We start from the raw sequence: 21,016 nt of genomic DNA, 5'->3' as shown, positions 1-21,016 counted from the left end.
AAGTGCTCCCAGGAGAACAAGGGTCCTGCAGTACTTTTATTCRAGGAAGACAAACGTTGTGTCTACTTCCTACATCAGACCACATTACACTTTATAAATATGTCATGTGCTGAATGCTGTTATAAATCAAAAAAATTAGAGCAATGTATCAGCTTTAGAAAAATATTTTAAAACGAGCAATAAGTGTTAAGATATTAACACTTTGCTTTAGTGTTTTTGTGTATGCTTTATGTGTTAGTAAGTCTCAAAACTGCAACATGTAATGTGAATTACGAGTATTGTGAAATGACAGTGTACAAGCAGTAACGTTTATCTTATTTTTAGTAGAAGCGGTTCTTAATACTAATTGAACCACTGTATGTTGTAGTAGAATGAAGCAATTTGATATGAAGGTCCCTGATGTGTTACACTGTAAACAGGAAACACTTTCAATCTGTTCTGAGTTTCCATTCAATGACTTAAAAAAAAAGATATGAGCTAATGCTGTGATGACCAATCACAAGTACAGTGGGACATGCAAAAACTTCAAAATATTACTCTAAAAATGAAAAAATCATAATTCCATTTCAAGTTTTAAATTAAAATGTATAACTGCAAACAGATTTTTTTTTCTCCACATCTCTGCTGTTTGGTTTCCATTGTTTTTGGAATTTTTGGTGAAATGGTATTAAAAAATAGATTTGGGGTTTATTTGTAGTCAGAATGGAAAGGAATTTTGGAAGGTCAGAATCACCCATGAAATGGAAATTCCATGTGTCAGCTGGCTCTTTATTCTTCCTTGTAAAACAGACTCCTCTTTCTGGCCTCTGAACATCCAAATGGTAGAAAGATGACTTGACGGCAGGATTTGCTGACAGAGCAAAGGGTAGCTCCGCTCAGCTGCRTGATAGGTCGCCATCTCTCTGGGTGTGATGAGCAGGTCTTGGCCATCTCTGACCCTCGTTTCAAGGGCATGTGAAGCGTTACCTTTGATAAAAATGTGAAGCTCTTTTTGACTCCTGGCTGATCCCGGCCACATGAGCATGAGCCCTGCAGACTCGCTCTGTGATTTTGGATGCTGACCTCATGGGCTGGGTAACAGCATGAATTGGCACTTCCTCCCTGCCAGCCGCAGGGATGTCTGTGTGTCTGCGGCAGCGAGGGCTGTGCAGTTGGAATGAYGAGGGCTCTGGTTTCTGCCTCTTGATTAATGAACGTGCTTTTGGCCTCACTTCTCCTCCTGACTGTCCAAGAATGTCATCATCTCACTGGARATGTGCTCCTGCCACACCAGCACATAGTGTTCCCTTTCGCCTGCTGCTGCCATGACTTGCCACCRTAAGCTTTGGATCAGACACCCAGCGAGCAAGTCTGACTGCTCGCAGGAAGGCCTTGAGCAAGGGTTTGTCTCCACGGCACATTAACCAGTGTGCACAGGAGGAGGGCAGCTACCACCGTCCTYGCTGACCCTGATACAGATTTAGTGTTGCTTTCTCTGAGGTTTTGGCCTGGGGTACAGGCTGCCCCTAAGTGAGACTTTAATGCAGGTTGTTTGCAGGCTGAGCTATTGATAATCCCCCAGAGCTTCCCCATAATTCCCTCAAGAGCCCAGAAAGACAAATTTACTAACAATTTAATGACAAGTTGTTATGAGTCAGCATGAAGAACCTCCAGGAACATAGGCAGCCCTGGGATGTGCCTGGGGAAATGAGGAAAGAATAATTCAGTTCAGGGTGGCTGCCGTCACCCAAAGGAGGCCAGCTCAAAGCCTGTTCTTCCCATGTTAACTTCAACAAGCACATGCCTCAAAAGACGAGAGTAAAAATTATCTGGGGCTGGAGGGAGGCTGCCAGGTTACTGAAAAGCTGTGGCATTCAGGTCCTGATGTGAGAGCAGGGCCCCTCTAACTCTGACCCATCTCCCCAGACCAGCTAGCTGGCAGCATGGTTGCCATTTCTGGTTTTGATTATAATGCAACGCTAAGTCTGGTACTCTTTCTTTGGCAGGATCTGAGGCCGCTGTACGCAGGACGATGTCAGTATTATTCCAAGAGTACAACCCCACCAGAGGTGAGAGCAGGCTTTACTACACTGGTGCTGGAAAGTCGGTGTGGGTCTTGCTCCATATTTGGCACAGCCATGCTAATGAAGGAGCTGGTAGAGAGGAGGTGACGGGAGAGAGGAAAATACACCAACTTCTATGGATCTTCAGCAATCCATACATTACAGGAGCAACAGGATGGTGCATTGAAAGTCCAGATAACAGTAATTTCTGTGTATATAAAGAGCATGCATCTTCYTCCACACCTCTGCTCTCTAACGGCTTCTCTAAAGAAGACAGGCAGGGACAGGCGTTCCTGCCATGTAGTGGTAATGCGTGGGTGGACATCTCTGACTACCTTTGCTCTGTTCTGGGAGTCCCTCTGAGATTTTCCTCCCAAGTTTGAGTGGTTTTGAATAACCACTATATTCCAAATTAAAATGTCTGCTTGAGGTGCAAAATAAGTACTATCCAGTGGCATTGGTGGGGTCCATTCTCTTTTGGGTACTCCCAGGTACACTTGAGCATTACTACCCACAAGCAGACAATTAACCTCTTTACTTCAGCTGTTTGCCAACATGGGAATTTTTCTCTCAGGTAGTATCATCTTATTGACAACTGTTTGTCTGTAAGTTACTATCTGGCAAAGAGTTTTAGTTCAGCAGGGTCTTGTCTGGTTGTAAAAGTTGCACAACCCCCTTCCTCTGCAGGCGTGTGCTTATCTGTGACTTCCCCATGGTGGGAGGAAGGGTGGCCTGGTTTAGTCTAATGCATCTTTATTCCTGTGTAACTGTATACTTCATAGGAGCTGTACTGCTAGGTAAGGAAAGAAAAATCTGCCTGGGGCTAATCTTGATACCAGTGCAAAATCTACATATCGAGCAGGCCAAAGAGCAGCAGAAACTGTGTGTGGTGGTTGTATCCTCATGTGTATCCTCTGTATTTCTTCTGAATTCACACAGGCAATCTGTCACCCACAACGTCGTGCACCCTGCACACCCAAAATAAAAACCAACACCTGCTTCTGCTGTGACCTGTACAACTGTGGAAAGTGAGTAAGCTAAAAATACCATTCCTGGCCACGGGAAGAGCAAACACTGGTCATGCTGCTTYGCAGGTGTTTGAATGGACAGGATAAGGCCCAAACAAAGTATTTATTAATGACAGCTGTTGTGGGAAGAGGAATTACATTGTGGTTGCTTGCTGCAAGACTCCCAGTCAGAGTGAGCAAGTAAGAGTAAATACACTACAGTCGCCCCACCTACATGTAAGCATGCTACAGGCCAGCCCAGCTGGAAGAGGGAAGAGGGCAGGAGTTCCTGGTACTTCCATTCCTGTTGTTTTCCCCAGCTTTTCCCCTACTGAGTGTCCCTTGTTTTAATACCTTCCTTCTGTTTTGGCACCACTGTTTCATTGGGTTTTATTTTGTTTCAGAAGATTGAAGGTATAAAAACTGGGATACTCTTCCTCTTCTTCATCACTGTTTTATCCCCCACCCCTGGCAGCAGGGAGGAAAGTTCCCCGGCTAGGGCCACCTGCATGTTCATAATCTGTTTCCTCTCTGCCCAGTGAACATTTTCGTGGTCACAAAAGGTTGAAAAGTGTATCGGCGCTTTGCAGAGAGGGTAGTTACCAGCAGAACACCACAGCGTGGTGATCACACTATCATTAAATCTGGCTAAGGTGCCTAAGCTAACTTAACTTAGAGCATGCGCTGCAGCATGTCGTTTGGAGTGCCTAATGTGTGTCAGCAGCCAATTAGTAAATTGATTTTTCTTAGTGCTGTCTCTTGCCTAGGGCTGTTTAAGCCTTAATATCTCTGATGGTGCTTAGTTGGGCTGGCCCCCACTTACAACACTGACTGTGGTGGAGGCCAGATCAAAGAATGCTGCTGGGGCAGGGTGATTTGGTGTGTTGGGAAGGGTAATCCCTGATCTGTGGCCTGTAGGACTTTATTTCTATGCTAACCACTACAGAGGGGTGAAGCTCATACCTTCCTTGGACAGTTTACAGAACTACATTCCTGTTTACTGCCTGAAGGGAGTAAGGCACAGAGAAGTTACAGGAGTAGAAATACTTGTAACTGTACCAAATTGTTCCTCTTTTTTTAATCAGGTTGGTTCAGGGTCCTGCCTCTCACTTTCCCCTCTCTTACATCAGTTGTTACAATCTTAATCTTGCCTGGTGCTACACAAATGATACAAAAAAAAAAAAGAAAAGAAACTGAAATTTAGTAATGAGGGAAGGAGAATGGCTCTTGTGAAAGGGTGCAGGTTCCTGCAGGCCTTACAGGGAATCTGCTGGGCAGCTGAGCCTGGATCTTCTGGTTTCCAGGCTCCTGCTTCTTGACCTTAAATATGAGCCAATTCTTCTCAGTTTTCTCAAAGGCCTTGTGTGGTTTGAGCCTCACCCCAAATGTGAACTGGGAGATAAGTCATTCATAAGCCCTTAGAATTGTTTGTTCCTGAGATGTATGTTTTCTTAAGGGATATTTGCTGTAGTCCACTACATCTGATACTTTACACCAAAAGCCAGTCTGTTCCCCCAAGTGGCAATCAGAGAGAAGTTATTACTGAAGAATCCAGCATGTAAGAGTCTGGCCTACATATTGGCAAGAGCTACTCTCCCTATTCCAAAATAATGATTCATTCCTAAATATGATTCAACTGAGTTTTCTCTGTCTCTTTTCTACATATGGAAAAGTTTAAAAATGTTAGCAGAAGGACCTCTGCCAGGGTCCCAAAGGTCCTGCCAGCCCATGTCATTATAGAGTTGCAAAGGGTGGGTACCTGGAGCACAGAGGGCCAAGAAGGCCGTGTTTCATGGCCATGCCCTGCCATGCCAGGAAGCCAGCTGTGCTGTCCTGTACTCTTGTCCCACCCAGCTGCTGTTGTCACTGTAAGAAGCTGCCAGTGTTGTGCCTCTCAGGGACAGCTGCTCTTCCTCAGGACATGGACTGATTTCCCTGGGTAATTCCAGGACTGGTTTGTAAAACACTTGGGAAGTCTCCAGGATGAAGGTCTGGCTCTAAGGAGGTTTCAGATGATAGAAATATGAGGCAGATTCAGACTCAAGGACATTTTGGCATTTGGAGGGCTTGCAGGGCTTGTTTGTTTCACAGATCAAGCTCTTCTACCACTGTCACACAGGGAGATCTCAGATGCCTCAAGGATGGAATCCAGCAGGCTTTAATCCCTTTCCCTCAGAAGTTAGGCCCAGGCTATCACTAAATTGCAGAATGCATTTTACTGTCTGGTGGAATTGCTTAGACTTTACTGCATGGTGCACTTTTTTACTGTTACTGTTTCCTAATCCAGCAGAGTAGAGATCTCTGGAGGCTACTATGAATATATTGATGTTAGCAGCTGCCAGGACATCATCCACCTTTACCACTTGCTTTGGTCCGCAACAATTTTGAACATAGTGGGGCTGTTCCTAGGGATCATTACAGCAGCGATACTTGGAGGCTTTAAGGACATGGTAAGATGGTACCAGTTTCTCTGTACATTGTTTTTTAAAAATGAATCGTGAAAACATCTACTGGTATTTCAAAGTAAATCATTTATGCATCACTGCAGTCAGGCCAGGAAGAAGGGTATGAAATAACTGTAAGGAGAAAGTGAAAATGATTCAGTTTTTAGATCTGGTGTCACCACCTGAACGCAATTAGAAAAGATGAACGGGGATAGGAAATTGCATTTTCAAAAGGAACCTTCTCAGAGGTGTTGGCAGTGCCAGGATTAAAAATGAGCTGTTTCTTAAAAATTGGTCTTCCTTTTCATGGCATTGACCTTCTGAAAGAAAATGACTGGCGGGGGGGGTGCTCATGAGTTGATGATTTTATAGCAGTGGTAGAGTTCTGAGTTTTACAGTATACTCAGACATCCCTGTTTGGCTGAAACTCTCCATCTAGTTTCCTCACAGTGCAAAACTTGAGAAATTGAACTGGGGCTGAAACCAGATACGCGATTTCAAGCTTCAGATGATGAAAGAAATGCTGTTCTGACAATGTGAGTTTTGAAATACTCTCGCTGAGCCAGACTGTCTGTTACCTTCCATACATTTTTGTTCAGCAGAGAACAAATCAAAGGGGAAACTGAGCATTCAACAGATRAATTTGGGGTTTTCAGTCAGTCCCTTGTGACTCATTTGGAATAATAAGAAATAAGATGCCCAGAAAAGGGCATTTGTTGTYCTGACAATATATTTTTCTTACAAATAAATCTCGGGCTCTTTGGCAAATGTGCCTTATTTCAGAATTATGAACTTTCCTACACTTTTTTCAAACCTACCAAAACCTTCCCAAATAAAATGAGGCATGTTCCTAGCTGTGCATTGCAGTCTTTGAGATTTGGTCCACACCAGACAGCCTGTGAAACTGCAAAAAGATGCGCAGAAGTGTCTGTGTACAAGAAGAGTTGAAATACGCTGATCTCAAAATTCCATAAATAACAGAGTAATCAAAATTAATGGTTTCTTTCTGCTATTTCTGAAAATTCACTCTAAACAGTTATTTTGTTTCAGTACTAGCATGCACTGGGCTATTGCCAGGCTTGTTCTGGGGAATCTGAAAGGGAACAATGGATGGCTAAAGAACGAAATGACCTCAAGGCTCGCCCGCTGCCTAAGAGGAAACTGGATTGCCAGTTGTTAATTCAGCAGAATTGGGCCCTAAAGACACACTGCTCCTTTAAAATCATTTCTGCTTTCATTCATCTGTCAGTTTTCTGTGACTCTGAAGAGGTCCTGGTTAGCAAGCTGAGATTCTCTTTTTTGTTTTGACAGACTCCCTCCCTCCCTACACTGAACTGTACGGTTGAAAATGCGCATCCTTCAGTATCTTATTATTCAAGACCACAGGTGACATCTTACAACACCTACTACCACAGCACTCCTCATCTGCCTCCCTATTCCGCATATGACTTTCAGGTATGGAACAATACAGGAYGTTTTCTTATTTAGCTACGGGGTTGAATGTAGCCTGCTCTGCAAATTCCGGAGGGCTAACTTCCCGTGTCGTTTACATAGCTTAATTTTTCTGTTCATGCAGAGAATACCAAATCTTTCCTACTAGCCACTGATCCTTGGCTGCGTTCCCTCTTATTAAGACAGTGTTCTCCTGAGAGCTCCTCTCTAAGAGAAGGCAACAGAACATGCCACCTGCCTCCCTTGTCATTCACTGGTAGAGGCCACATTAAAAATAGTCAGTGCCTGTGACACCCACAACACTCTGAGGGTAGAGGCAAAGCAAGATGTTCAGGTACTAGTTTTTATGAGACCAACTGCTATGCCTGAGACACAGATGAGCTTTTGGAAGCAGCCTCTTTGAGTTTCTGTAGACATGTATGTGATGGAAAAGTTCTTCTGTTTTTTTTCACACACTTTAGCTGATCTAAGAAGATCCAGTTGCTCCCTGCAAACCTAACCTCAACCGTAATGCACCCCTTTCTCATCTGAGCTACGGAGCAGTGCAGTTAGAAACAGTGTTGTTATTTGAACTTTGCTGTCGACTTCTGAGGTTTTTGCTTTTTGAAGCAGATGGGGAGTTCCTACCTCAGCTCTTCTGTCAGGTGGATGTTACCATGGTGGTGACAGTGATTTAACACATCATATATTTTCTTTGCAACCATCATGGCTGGAGACTTTTTTAGTTAACAAGTGCTTAAGCTCATCAACATCARCTAAGAGATGTGGTCTCTAATAGCCACAGAGCTGTGCACTGATAACCTTCTTCCTCAGAGCTGTGCCCTAACAGTAACTTGGGTCTAAACCTTTCTGTCTTTACTGGTAGTGCCACAGGACAACACTGTTGTTAGGGCCTCCTGGAAATGCGTGAACATTTCCAACATCAGAATTTCTAGGACGTGTTTATACAGATTTGTGATTTATCTTTGATATTAGTGCAGCCTGGGACTGTCAACTGTGTTGTATAACTTTCTACAGTTATAAAGATGCCAACCATAGCCTATACCAAAACAAGCTCTACTGCTAAGCTCTCTTGTCAGGCACTCAGCTGATAATAAGCACCGTTTAACTCTGGGTTTGTCTGTACTGCAGCTGAACCAGCAGAAAGCTCAGCATGGGTGGATTTGCCCTGCTTTTCAACTAAAAGGACTGCTAGGGCTCTCCTTGTGCTTATATCTCAGCTGGCCAGATGAAAGGTAGTTGAGTCTCTCTGTGTCTCTCTACAGTGGTAACACACAGGTTTTGGCTTAGGAGTTAGCACAAAAGGTGGGCATAATGCAAGGTAATCAAAATTTTAAGTAGCCAACTCTCACTTTCAAAAGCCAGTTGAAGTCTGCACCCTGCTGATTCTCCAGGAAACACGAGGGTCGACGTGGAAGCATTAACGGAGTGTCAGGGCACAGAGTGCGCCCCCCTTCTTGGAGCTGGCTGAGTTAAATGGTGTAGCTGCCTGAGTCCAAGGGCAGCTCCTTTGCTGATAAGAGCTGTTGTGAAGAAGGGWAGAAGCGAGCGCCTGCCCTTCCTTGCTCTTGGGAACTGCTTTTAAGCTGAGATTTTACTGCTGGCCCCGCATGTGCTATATTGCAGCTGTGCAGCAGCTACATCTGCACTCGGTCCTGCCTCCATGACCCTGACCTGGACCTGCTGGCTTGGCTTCCTGGCCTGACCTCAGACCTGCCTCAGACCCTACGAACTTGCTGGGTGGTCAGTGGACTGTGTCTGACCCTGACTGTGGCCCTGATCTTGACCCAAACTTGCAGCTCTGCATCCTGGCTCCTTGTTGGCGAGGTCGCTGCTCGCGCCTGCCTTATTGTGCTCCGCTCCCAGCTCACCTTTCCTTACGGAACTGCTGGGCCTCACTGCTCCCTGACAGCACAGGTGGGGGCCAGCAGTAAAGCTTGAGCATAAAAGCAGTTCCCAAGGGCAAGGAACACCAGCCCTCCCATCTCGCTCTCTGCACAGCAGCTCTTATCAGCAAAGGAGCTGACCTTGGACTCAGCCGGCTAAACTCTTCAACTTAGCCAACTAAACTCCTAGATGGGGGTTGTGCTCTGGGCCCTGACACTGAGGCCTCTGGTGTGGAAACTCTTCTCTGGGGCTTTACTCTGTGATCTGAGCAATGTCTGAACTGCCCTGACACCTTCTCCCGTGTTGCTCCCCATGTCATATCTAGTGGGACCAACCTTGCTTCTCAAATCCCTTTCAAAGGTTGCATTCCCTCTTTCAAGAACTTAGCTAATTCACACTGCTCCCCAGTCTTTCCACGCATCTGTCCTAGGGAAAAAAACAAAAAAAAAACCCAGAATTTCTAGGAATATTTGTGCCTGTGGAAAATCTTTGCTTTCACACAACTTCAAAATGGCAGAACCGACTCTGGTTTTTGGAGGCGCACAAGCTGACTGGTGTTGGCAGAGGACTCGGACGCCACTAGTGTTTGCACTGTAGCTGGGTGCTCGTGGCTAATGACGTGCCACCCCGCTGAACAGGACCGTTCATGGCGGCAAAGGCAGCAAGCCTTYGCGATGGGCCTAGTCGGGGACGGGGCAGGCGCTTCTGGCGAACGTATGTTATTTCTCAGTGTGTGCGCGTGGTTTGGTGGCCAGGGGACAATCCGCTGAGAAAGTTTCAGTCCTTGAGCGTTTTGACTTCTGCAGGTAGGGAGCCAAGTCTGGCACTGGAAAGCGGATACAGGTGAGTGGCTCATTTCGTCACAGCAGTGGCCTCTTCTGCCTTTTATTCCCTTCCGTAAGGGAAGAATTAGGGTGCCGTCCTTCCCCTGGCCGGCTTCGTTAACGAAGCCGGGCTGCCACGGAAGCCAGAGCGGGCCAGGCCTGCTCCGCTCGGCGCTGCCGCCACGCGGCTCTGCTCAAGGCTCTGGCCGTTGCTAGGCAGCAGCGCGCAGATGCTTTGTAACGTTTAAAACCCAAGGTTACGCTCGCTAACTGCTATCAAAAGCTGCGCCCGCTGCAGCCATGTCGTTTCAAATGTCTTTGCTGTCCGGGGGCTCCCAGCGATTGGGCTTGACGGGAACTGGGGAATGAGGGAAAGCTATTGTTATCTGAAGGAGAATGAGGAACAATCTCTAAGGCTTTCTGTTAGCCTCCTCCATGACCAAGCTAGGCTTTCATTGATTAGCTATCTGCTTAATAAACTGTAACAGATCAGCTTTAGAGAAGTGACATATTACTTAAAAAAAAAAAAAAAAAAAACTGTTTGAAAACAGTCTGTTACTGCAGAATCAGTCACCCCCCTCCCCCAGGACAGAACCGAGCAGTCGCCTCCGATCCCCTATATTGTTTGCAGCTCAGCCTCAGCGCGTGAATGCGCTGCTCCGGCGCTGATCCCTCGGCGTGCGCTCCCACGCCCTCRGCAGCACGCTGCAAATCCTCCTCTCGGTTGTGGTGCTGGCAGGGCTTTATGCTGGGCACATTCCGGGTTTGCAGTCCATGCCCACGGCGTAAGAGAGGAGCCAGTCTTAGCGTGGTGAAAAGGTGCTTGCTGTCTAAATGCCAGCAATAACGTGCTCTATTTCAGTAACGCAGTGTGCTGCTAGYGTGACTGAGTACATTCCAGCCGCTGTTCCACAAGTGGGCCGGGCGGCAAAGCGGGTAACACACGGCACAGCTTGGGAATGTGATTGTTGGGAATAAAAATAGGGCTATAGTGGCCAGAGGAGTGAGTGCAAGTGAATGAGACTGTGTCTTCTTACCTATGCGGAATTCATTTGTCTGGCCTGTTTCTGGACAGAATCCAACATGTTCACAGCTTTCTGATAGTGCCAGCATCATATGGCTTAAGACTTTAGACCTAAGGTATTTTTGATAACAAAGATATTTTGGAGAGCTGACATTAATTTTCAGGCATGCACAAATTTCATTTCTCCATCTTTTGAAGCTTTTTGCTAACTGAAGGAATACATTATTTTGTTGTCATTAACTTCCAGGTTTTTTTAACTAGTGATAAAGAGAAAAGATAGTACAAAAAGAAATTATTTACAGCCTAATCATTATTGCCACTGGCTGATGTGTGAAGCCCAAGATGTGAAACTAATCTGGATTCAGTTGTCCAGCCTCTATGAAATGCAGCAGGTAAACAGTAGAAGTCTAAGGAATCCTTTGCAAAACTGTTACTTACAGCCTGTGCTTACCTCAAATGCAGCGAGTTATTTGCAAATTTATTTGTATGTGCATCTGTTTTCCAGAATTGAGTCTTGAAACGTTAATGAAATTGTATTGCTTGGAAATAAAGTATTGATTTACCACTGTCCTTTAAATTAAGCAAAGCCTAATGCTTTTAAGGTTCTTCTCCAAATGCAATGTTGACAACAGTCATCTTGCTTTCTCCCTGCAGCATTCCAGTGTGTTTCCAGCCTCTACTCCTTCTGGCCTTTCAGATGACCCCCAGTCAGTGTCACCATCTCCCAGCTATATGTGGTCCTCTAATGCGCCTCCTCGTTATTCACCGCCATATTTTCCACCTTTTGAAAAGCCACCACCTTACACACCGTAAAGAATGGGGAAAAGAAGAAGGAAATACTTGCTGTTGAAATAATTGTGAACATTTTGTATTTATATTTTACTGTGGGAGGGAGCAGGAGGATAGATAAAGAAGAGAATTGCAAATATGAATACCAGATTGGACTGTTCTTTCTTGCAAGACTTATTTTAGAGGTTTAACAACTGGGTATGGGGAAGGAGACATACTGCTGATGTTTCAGTGTCAATGAGTAACGAGTGACCTAAATTCCAGCCTCTGTGTTTTACAGCCAGGTTCTCATTTTTTAATAAAGTGATACAACACACATGATATATTCTGGTCTGCCTTACTCCATCTTGAGCCAAGCTGAGGTAAGGGTAGCCAAGATCAGTAGTTGCCCTGCTTAAGGTGATGGTGCTTGCAGACAGCTGAACTTGATGCTTGTTTCATTTGACCTTTGGCTTCCAGTTGTTGAGCTATCGCAGGGCTGCAGGACCTAGCTCACGGCACTTGTTGGTTACAGGCTACGCACACGCACAAGGAAGTTCTAGTGAGGAGCCAGGACGGTTTCTCAAACTGTAGCACTGTTACTGATGGAAAGAGGTAACATCATGGGATATTTTCATGTGTATCATAGCAGGACAATTGGAATATTGCTTTTTGGAGGGGTAAACATTAATAGGCAATCTGGTTTATTTCAGGATGCTTCTTAAGACGGGAGGTGAAATGGAGTTGTCTGTCTCAGAATTCTTGTATAAATAATGCTAAAGTCAAACAGTTTGGGTGGTTGCACTGCCTAAATTTTCCTTGTATTGCTATAAAGAGCATCAGGAACTGTGCACAGGTCACTGAAACACAATGAAGTGAAGACACTTTTTTTTTCCTTCTATTTGGTTGGGAAATTTTTTTTAAGACTGTACTTTTAACTTTTTTAATGGATTGAATCAGCATCCTGAATAAGCACTGTTTTAGTAGCTATATTATAGGCTGCACACAGGGAACTCCCACTATTAGTTCTCCAGGATGCAAGTCCCACATGGATAAAATTCAATACCATGTAATGTAGGATGAAGCTGATAGGAATTTGCAATTATTATTGTGACTTTAATTTAATCTTCAGCTGATGACTATGCTGATTGGTCTAGATTCCAACAGATTTTGCATGCATCCTGCATAACAAAAGAAGGTCAGCTTTGTTATGTGATACGGTGTCCTGTAAAGTGTGGTGCTACTGCAGGAAGTGATTTCAGATGACAGCTTTCAGATCTGAGCTGCTCAGCCTGAGCATTCTCAACTCTGCTTACTTCAGGGATAAAAATAAGGTATCGRTGTTTTACTCCTTATTTCCAAAAGATTTGATTTCCTTTGCATCAGATTGTTGACCCTAATCCTAAATTGTCTATATTTACATTCAACCTTGATACAGACAAAAAGGTACCTTTTTGAGCTGTCTGGCTTTCAGAATCTAAAAATGGTATACGTGCTAGGAAAACACAGCTGGATTTTGAATTGCAATATCTCTGTACTTGTAATCCTAACAAATTTGAGATTCTGTCAGAATGAAAAATAAGCACTGAAGTCCCTGATCTCACTTTTCAAAGTACACCCACACTTTATAATGCTGTTTTTAATCCTGTGCATTTGCAGAGCCTTTATGTTATGTGTTAACCTTATCATTCCACTGTCAAACACAAATCGCTAAAGGATGACACTTCATCAGAAGCAAACGTGTAACATTTCTCCAACAATGAAGACAAATAAATGGCTGGAGAAAGTAATAAAACTCACAGGATTTAAAGCAGTAATGTATGCAGAACATATCCTAGTAACATTTTGTTTTACTGTTGATTTGTTTTGTTGACTGTTGAAGTGCAGTGCCTATAACCTTGGGTACTGGAAATAAATTAACATACCAGGGCTTCATCCACTTTATATTACATTTGCCTGAATGAAATCTTGTTAAGAAGATTGTGTGCAATTTAAAATAGGCAGTACTTCTTTTGATAAAACTCCCCACAAAAACTAGAATTTGAAGGGCACATTAATTTCTTAGTAACAGAAAGCCTTTTATTGCTACATCTTTGAAGTAACAGTCCTGTCCCACTTTTGACAAACATATACTGTGCCATTTGTGCCTATCTACTAAATAGGGCTAGAAGGACGAGAGGACACTACAGGACAGGACTTAAAGCATATTGCTAAGAAACCAAGCAGGATTCCTGAGGGGAGCATAACTTAGTGGCAGGGAAATAATAAGGAAATGGTTTTGTCATTGTTTTTGACTTGACAGAAATACTAACCTTAGGAAGTTATCCAAATTCTTTTTTTTTCTCTCTCTAATGAATCTAATCTAAGACATTCTAAGGATTCTTTAAGCAAAAATTACATTGCTGCTTTAAATTCACTATCAAAGGACAATTCCATTTTTACACTTAAAATAATACCAGTGGGATTTTCTGTTCAATGAACCTGTTTCCTTCTGCTTGAGTAAAACTAAGCGTTTAGTGTAAATGCAATATTCTGCACTGTATCCATCATTTCTTATGAGAATGTAAAGATTGTGACTCATATGTACCCTTTTATTACTTTACCAAGTTAAATAAAATTGTGTGAATTTTGTAAACATTTACAAATTGCATTTTACATTTTAGCAACTTTCCTGTGTTTTACAAGCATTTTTAATGGCAGTTGCGGAATTTCAATGTAATAATGGCATGCATTAAAAACAAACAAACAAACAAACAAAAGCTGTATTTGCTATATTGGAAACCAGTGCTTCTACTAGGAAGAGTTACAGAGACGTTATTTTGTAAGTTTTGTTTTACAAAGCCCCAGACGCCCCCCCGCTTCCTAGTGCTGCAGTTTTCCCACAGAGCAGGGTYCACTGACTGCAGTCAGGCTGTTCATCCAGTGCTACTCTGTAACAGCGAGGCCCTGCTTTAGCCACAACCACAACACTTCAAATCTCAGTTTTCTTTATTCAGTACTGCCACTGCAAATTTTTACTGCTCAATTTCTGCTTAACACAGGGGTAAATAATCCAGCCAAAGCAGTGTCTCATTTACTTACTTTCACATTGACTGTATTATTTTGGGCATATTATGTCATGATCTTTTCAACTGCTATTTGATGTTAGCAGAAGTAGGTGGAAGCCCTATGCCAGGGAGATAAACATATCCAAAATATCATTTGCATATGTTACTCATTAAATTATATTCTCTACCTATAATCAGAAGCAAGTAACTTAAGTTTCTCCCTGTTAGTCAAGGTTCAACACAATTTAAACATTCCAAATCATAACTAGTTACCAACCAATTAAGAGGATGAACCCTAACAATGAGTTAGTGGAAATACATTGCACTAGTCACTGTATAGGTTATTCTTAATTTCTAGGCCATTTGCAACACCATTAGTGGTTGGACAGAATACTCCACAGCAGCTCCAACTATTCTGAGAGTAAGGGGGTATCACAAAACTCAGTTCACTTTATGCAGTGGAGATTTCCAGCTAATTCACTTTCTTGGGGAAAAAAAAAAGTGCTCAGTTGCAAAAAATACCTAACTTCAGAGTTCACTACTATTTTTAATAGACTGTAAAAGTTGACTGCCATTGAAAAGAAACATGTTACACATCTTTAGAATTAAACCTTTTATTTTTGCCATAGAAAGCTCTACGAACTAATATCAAGTATTTATTAATTAAAAGTAGAACACAACTTTAAAAAGTGTGTTAAGGAAAGACTGTACAAGTATATACATTACAGACCTGGTAAAAATGATCAGTGTTTCACACAGAACYGTTCATAGGTAACAGCTGTAGACCCAATGTTCAATGTATACAGTCGTCAGCTTTTGCATCTTTTTATATGCTGCATGCCTTAACAGTACAAAATAAATAAGTAATCTATCAATTTTGTTATCTCAATATTTGTTTAATTCATATACTGGAATGCTGTGGTATGAATCCCAAAAGAAACCATACAGTGAGGATGCAGCCATCATTAATACGTTTTGTAGCAGATCAGGTAAAGTTTTCATATGTATATAAATGACTGTTAGCTTTGCTACCAATCTCTGTTGAAATTTTTAATTTTTAGATAATTGCTTTTTTGGATTCAATCTTTTTATTTTCATTAGCCCAAAGCCAATTTCTTAATATGTACATAACAATTATCATTAAGTTAAACTGGAAGTTAAATGTTTACAAAAACAAAAAACAACTATAAGTGCAATAGCCAGAAATCTAAATACAAAAGCTCATGGCCCCATAAAAAGTTTAAAAAGAAGGGATATAACATGTTTCCAACTCAATAAATATTGGAAGTGACATTAAAAAATGCTTTACGTGATCTCTGGACTTTGGATATCAAAAATCACTTCCAAGGAAAACTGAAGACCCTGAGACACATGCAAGCACGAGTCTTCTAGCAAAGATACAGTTACACAGCCCTAATTTTCCAGTTTTCCTCCAAAAAGAGACCTTTAGTAGGCACAGTTTAATTTAAGGTTTTAAATATATCAGCAGCAAATATTGATAGCTGTTATTTTTTCATTATTAATGAATGTATATTTTGCAATGTACGCTTAATTCCAGATGTGTCACAATGTCAGGAACAAAATAACCTTGTGTTTTTCATGACAAAAAGTCCAAGAAGTTTCTATGTAGCACACACCTAGTTAAGTCAGAGCAACCTGTGCTAATACAGGCAATCAATATATTATTCCTTCTGAGGATTATGTTAACTGCCGAAACGCCATCTCAGACAACAGCCAACCTGTAACATTTGAAAGCATACCCTTTATATTCAAAGCAGTTTGCAACATGATCTGAAAATAACCATGTACATCATATTCTTTGCCTACAAAAAAGAAGTGCAGAGTATTACATACAGAAGGTAAACAAATTCTCCTCTTTCTCCCATCATTACAAATACTGATCTCTGGTACCCTTTTTATAGCTCAACCTACATTTGAATCATTTACCATTTAAATAGCCTTCTGTCAAGAATACTGGATGTCTAAAACCTTAAGATTTAAGGTCATAGGATTAAGATGTTTACTTAAAACATGAAAAGAGGAGAAAAACCTTTAACTGCAATTTAAGTAATGAAAGGTTACCAATAACTAACTAGTACTATGCACAACAATCTTTCTCAGTCATCTCTAAAACTTCTGTGCAATTTTCTTATTACCATTTACAAAAATTCAACAAGTCACTAAATCTGAAATGCTAAACTATGACTTCAGTGAACAGCTGTTGGGTTTTTTCCTCATATTTACTATTTCTTGTTCAAGTTGGACTTCTACTAACTATTTTCTAAGTGTCTAAACATGTACCAATTGCAAGAAGAAAAAAGGGGCAATATAATAAACTGAAAATAGATGTCTCTGCTATGGAAACTCTACAGGAATTATACCATATATTATGGGGAGTGGAGGAGTTATTTTCTGATTGTTGGTTTAGTCTCCATGATTGCACCCCCTTTAAACGGGGGAAGAAAAATCCAAATTCCTGTTTCACTTAAAAATCTAGTTGAATAGTCATACAAGATCCAGAGTAGTCTCAGCACTGAGCTGATACAGCACTTCCATTATTTCTCAGTTTTAAGAAGTAAATTTCAAAGCCTTCAGCTAGAAAACGTATCATAAGGATTATTTTTTAAATGCCAAATTGAAGCATTTCTCCATAAAGAGCAAAAAAGGAATAGCAATTTATTCCAAATTACAGGCATATTTTCCAGCAATAAGAAAACTTAACATTATTCCCCAAGATTTTAAAATGAAAAATTATCTCCTTCCTAAATATTCTAAACTTCTTTACTACTAAGCTTAGTTTTTTTCCCCTTTGCAAAAAGAATAAAATATAATGGCCCAGCCACTGAATACTCTCTGCTCACCATACTGTCAAATATAAATAAGGTTTGTTGAAGTTAGCCCAAACTGAATATTTCTTGTTGGCAAGAATATTTGTATGAAGATAATTGATTCATTCATATTGATTATAAAAGCAGAACTAAGATGCTAGTTCAAAAATATACTACTCCAAACTGTTGGATCAGTTATTTTGGACCCTTGCAGTAAAGCATTGTTCACAGAAATAACATGAGTTGTGGGATTTCTTAAAAATGGTTCCATATTCAAGAGACTATGGTGAAAAATCTTATTGTTGTTTTGGTTAATATCTAAACACAATTAAACATTAAAGTGTTAACATGAAAGAAGGGGTTTACATGATAAATGTGGGTACAGGAAATACCTCAGTTACTTTAGAAGCCTTTTTTTTCCTAGTTCTTTAGAAGAAACTGTACCTTTTCAAGCTACAAAGCCCCATGTTTTGATCAAAATTAATGTACTAGAAAACACTGCCAGCTCCTTGGAAATGTCTTACTCTGTATTCAAGTAAACTTTCAGATGAATCTCTTCTACAAATTACTTGCAGCTAATCCATCTAAGTATTACCATTTGATGGCTTGGCAGAACAAATTAACTTATTTTCACTTTAACAATTTGTTTTACAATGAGTTTAACAGTTCATTGAAAACAGCTGCAATTTTTCTCTATTGAAGCTTTTTCCCCCAGCATTTAATGCATTTCAGTAAGACTCTGGTATTACAAACTCAAATTCAGTACTTCCCTCTGATGGATTTTGCTTAAAAATTGCTTCATTTCCTTGTGGAATGAAAATATCATCCCAGGTCATTTGTTTGGCTGGAGGATTAGATGTTGTTCCTTCAGCACCATCCTTTCCTGTGTCAACATGATAAACAATTCCATCCTCGTTTATGACAGGTATACTGCTTGAACGATCAGTAATATATGCGTATTGTCTGATCTGCAGAGACCTGCAAGGATGCAAACGATAAAGCTTGGTATCTCCAGAAGGGTCTTGACTATGAACTGACCGTATGTGCGAGGCCATAACTTGATAGTTGATGAAAGATTTGCCACACGTCAAGCACTGGTACCTTCGCTCACCAGTGTGGTGAATTTCATGCTTTGTACGGTATTCTGCCAGAGGGAAAACTTTGTCACAGTATCGACACGGATACTTCTTCTCCCAGGAATGAACATTAAAATGTCTCCGTAAACTTGTCAGACACACATATGATCTTTTACATACAATACAAATGTAGTAGACCCTTCCATCCACTATGAGCTCATAATGGTCATCATGCTTTACTTTCATGCGCTTCCTGCTTGGAGAATCACCACCAGATGTTCTAGGCGTTTCATCGAGTTTGGCCTCTCCTTCCTCAGGATCATCCTTCACAGGAATGACTATGTCATATGTATCCTCACCAATATTTGCATAAACCTTACAACCTGTGGATAAGCCTTCTATTTCAGTTGCTGTATCTAAGGTTATGATTTTCTGCCCTTCCGCCACATGTTTTGATGCTATACCTGCATTAAATTCCTTGTTGTTTCCAGTGAGAACATCTGAGATTTTTATTTTGAATTCTCCAGGTTTAGAAGACGACTCTTGTGAAAATGTAACAACTTGTTTTTTCTGTACACCTGAACTTTCAGAGGGTGCTGCCTTGGGTGTAGAAGGTTGCTGAACCAAAGAGTTACTGCTGACTGAACCAGGACTAGAGGAGCTAATGATTTCATCATCATCTTCAACATCTTCCTCATCAACATCAACGGCAGTTGTTTCCCTTTCAGTTACGGAATCTTTCTTAGATGGCTGCTGATTCTCCTCAAGCAAATTAATTGTAGGGGGCACATTTGTTTGATGTGAGGAGCTGATGCTGGGTGATGAATTAAGTGGAGCCTGGTTCAGCAAAATGATATTGGGAGTCAAATGCTGTGGTGTCGTAGAGACAGGTGTTTCAGCACTTGACTGTGTTTGGTTTGGACTTGGTTGATTGGCAGATGAAGTGAGTTTTTGAGTTGCTGTGGTGCTGGTCAGAAGGGGAGAGCCACCACTGCCACATGATTTTTGGTCAGAAACTCCAGCTGGACTTGGGCAAGGCTGGTTCTGGGTTGCAGCATTGGTATCTTTAGTACATTCTTTTGGGGGAACAATCTCAGAGCAAAAGATGACATCATCGTCTTCATCATCTGAATCACTCACTGTAATTTTTGTAGTCTCATATTGTATGCCATGTAAGGAGAATGATTCTGTTATAACCGGCATCCCACCCATTACTTCTCGACTCTCTTGCTGTGTTGCAGGTACCTGTGTTTGAGCATCCTTTTGACCTGGGCTAGAAGTTACAGTTTCCGAAGCACTATCTTTGGCCTCGCTTGGCATGCTTTTTCCTTCTGACGGCAGTACACCCAGATCAGCTATGAATTTAACACCCAATAGTTGCCCTGATTTAATCAGTTCATCAAGCAAATCTGATCGAACACGGATTATTTTGGAGCTGTAAATATAGTTAAGTATTTCTGCAAAAATTTCTGCTCTTACAAAGCTCAGTTCAACCACTTGACCAGCCACTGAGAAAAGCTGGTGAAAGTATGTGCTAGAGGCAGAAAGGATGTTTCTGTGAGCTCGAAATTTCCGGTCCTCTACGATGACAGTAACATCACAAAAAAGTCCATGGCCACGTTGTTCATTCAAAGACTGAAGGAGCACACTAGAATATTGTGTGTCTGTTGCAGAAATCAGTTTCTTGTCCTCCATTCCTACAGAGAGAAAATAAAAGGTATCAATTTAGTAAAAATACAGATTTACAGTTTAAACTGCATGACAGAATTCCCACCTTTTCAGTTTTGCTTTTTTTGAAAAAAACAAATCTCAGCCTGAGCTATTATTTATAAGTTTATATGCTATAGCACTCCATATATTTGTTTCTTCTTATTATTTGCTCCTTCACCTTCTGCACGAAGTATGCGCAATTCCAAATACAGCCTCTGTTCTTAACAGATGAGATAGCCAGGTGAGGAACAGAGGGGAAAAAAAATCAGTGTAATTCAATAGCAAATAAGGTAAATTTGAAAACAAAGAAGATGTAAGATTTAGGTTCCTCAAAATTCCTGTTTTAAAATATTAATAGAGGTTTTTTTTAATTGTCAGAATATTCCAGATATAGTTATGAGTAGTCAAATAACAACATCCTGATTACATATGGGCCAGATAACAAAATGTGTGCACCCGTATTTCACCAGTCCCTGAGGTTAATGAAAACACTACTGATATTTCACTTCCTTGCCCACAAAAAGGAAGGAGAGAAACTTTTTACCCCTCCTCCTGTTTCTGCAAGGATACTTTGTRTTCGCAACCCAGACACTGAGGCAGCACGTTAATAAAGAAGATCCGGAAAGTCAAACTAATTGATGTGCTGTCACTTCCCGTTCAGTGTCCCCCAACAAAATGCAAAAACCATCAAAATATGAGAGTTGGGAACTAAAGCTGGGAAGGTCTTCATTTTACCCCTAAAAGTTTTCTTTGCGCAGCAAACGGTATTTTGAGGCTGTCTTGACTGGCAGGAGGGGATCGAAGAGCCAGACCTGAAGAACCGAGGTATCCGAGATCAGGCTGCGGAGATCCCGTTTATCGCCATGTAACGCCAGCAGTAACTAAACGCGCAGCGAGCGAATCTCAC

At 41.5% G+C, this 21,016-nt stretch overlaps 2 protein-coding genes across 2 annotated transcripts in view; one reads left to right on the top strand and one right to left on the bottom strand.

Moving 5' to 3' along the window:
* The window catches only part of TMEM255A (transmembrane protein 255A), a 32,934-nt gene extending 18,935 nt beyond the window's left edge, over positions 1 to 13,999 (top strand). Inside the window, exons 5-9 of the mRNA XM_026061052.1 lie at positions 1,986 to 2,048; positions 2,982 to 3,070; positions 5,337 to 5,499; positions 6,805 to 6,948; positions 11,335 to 13,999. Coding sequence (XP_025916837.1) covers positions 1,986 to 2,048; positions 2,982 to 3,070; positions 5,337 to 5,499; positions 6,805 to 6,948; positions 11,335 to 11,493 — 618 coding nt within the window. The 3' untranslated portion in view covers positions 11,494 to 13,999. The remainder of the gene's footprint in view (positions 1 to 1,985; positions 2,049 to 2,981; positions 3,071 to 5,336; positions 5,500 to 6,804; positions 6,949 to 11,334) is intronic.
* A 1,094-nt stretch (positions 14,000 to 15,093) lies between these two features.
* ZBTB33 (zinc finger and BTB domain containing 33) lies at positions 15,094 to 20,891 on the bottom strand. Its single transcript, XM_026061024.1, has 2 exons — positions 20,845 to 20,891; positions 15,094 to 20,096 (listed from the first exon to the last, which is right to left on the bottom strand). The coding sequence occupies exon 2, from the start codon at positions 20,092 to 20,094 to the stop codon at positions 18,052 to 18,054; it is 2,043 nt and encodes a 680-aa protein (XP_025916809.1). The 5' UTR covers positions 20,095 to 20,096; positions 20,845 to 20,891; the 3' UTR covers positions 15,094 to 18,051.
* Between the last annotated feature and the right edge of the window lie 125 nt (positions 20,892 to 21,016).

The sequence above is a fragment of the Apteryx rowi genome, unplaced genomic scaffold (genome assembly GCF_003343035.1).
Source record: "Apteryx rowi isolate R43461 unplaced genomic scaffold, aptRow1 scaffold_174, whole genome shotgun sequence".
NCBI classification, from domain to species: Eukaryota; Metazoa; Chordata; class Aves; order Apterygiformes; family Apterygidae; genus Apteryx; species Apteryx rowi.
This window is presented reverse-complemented; position numbering and strand designations above follow the sequence as displayed.

Excerpts from the sequence above, each read along its gene's own strand:
- ZBTB33 (XM_026061024.1), bottom strand. The coding sequence starts at position 20,094 with ATGGAGGACAAGAAACTGATTTCTGCAACAGACACACAATATTCTAGT.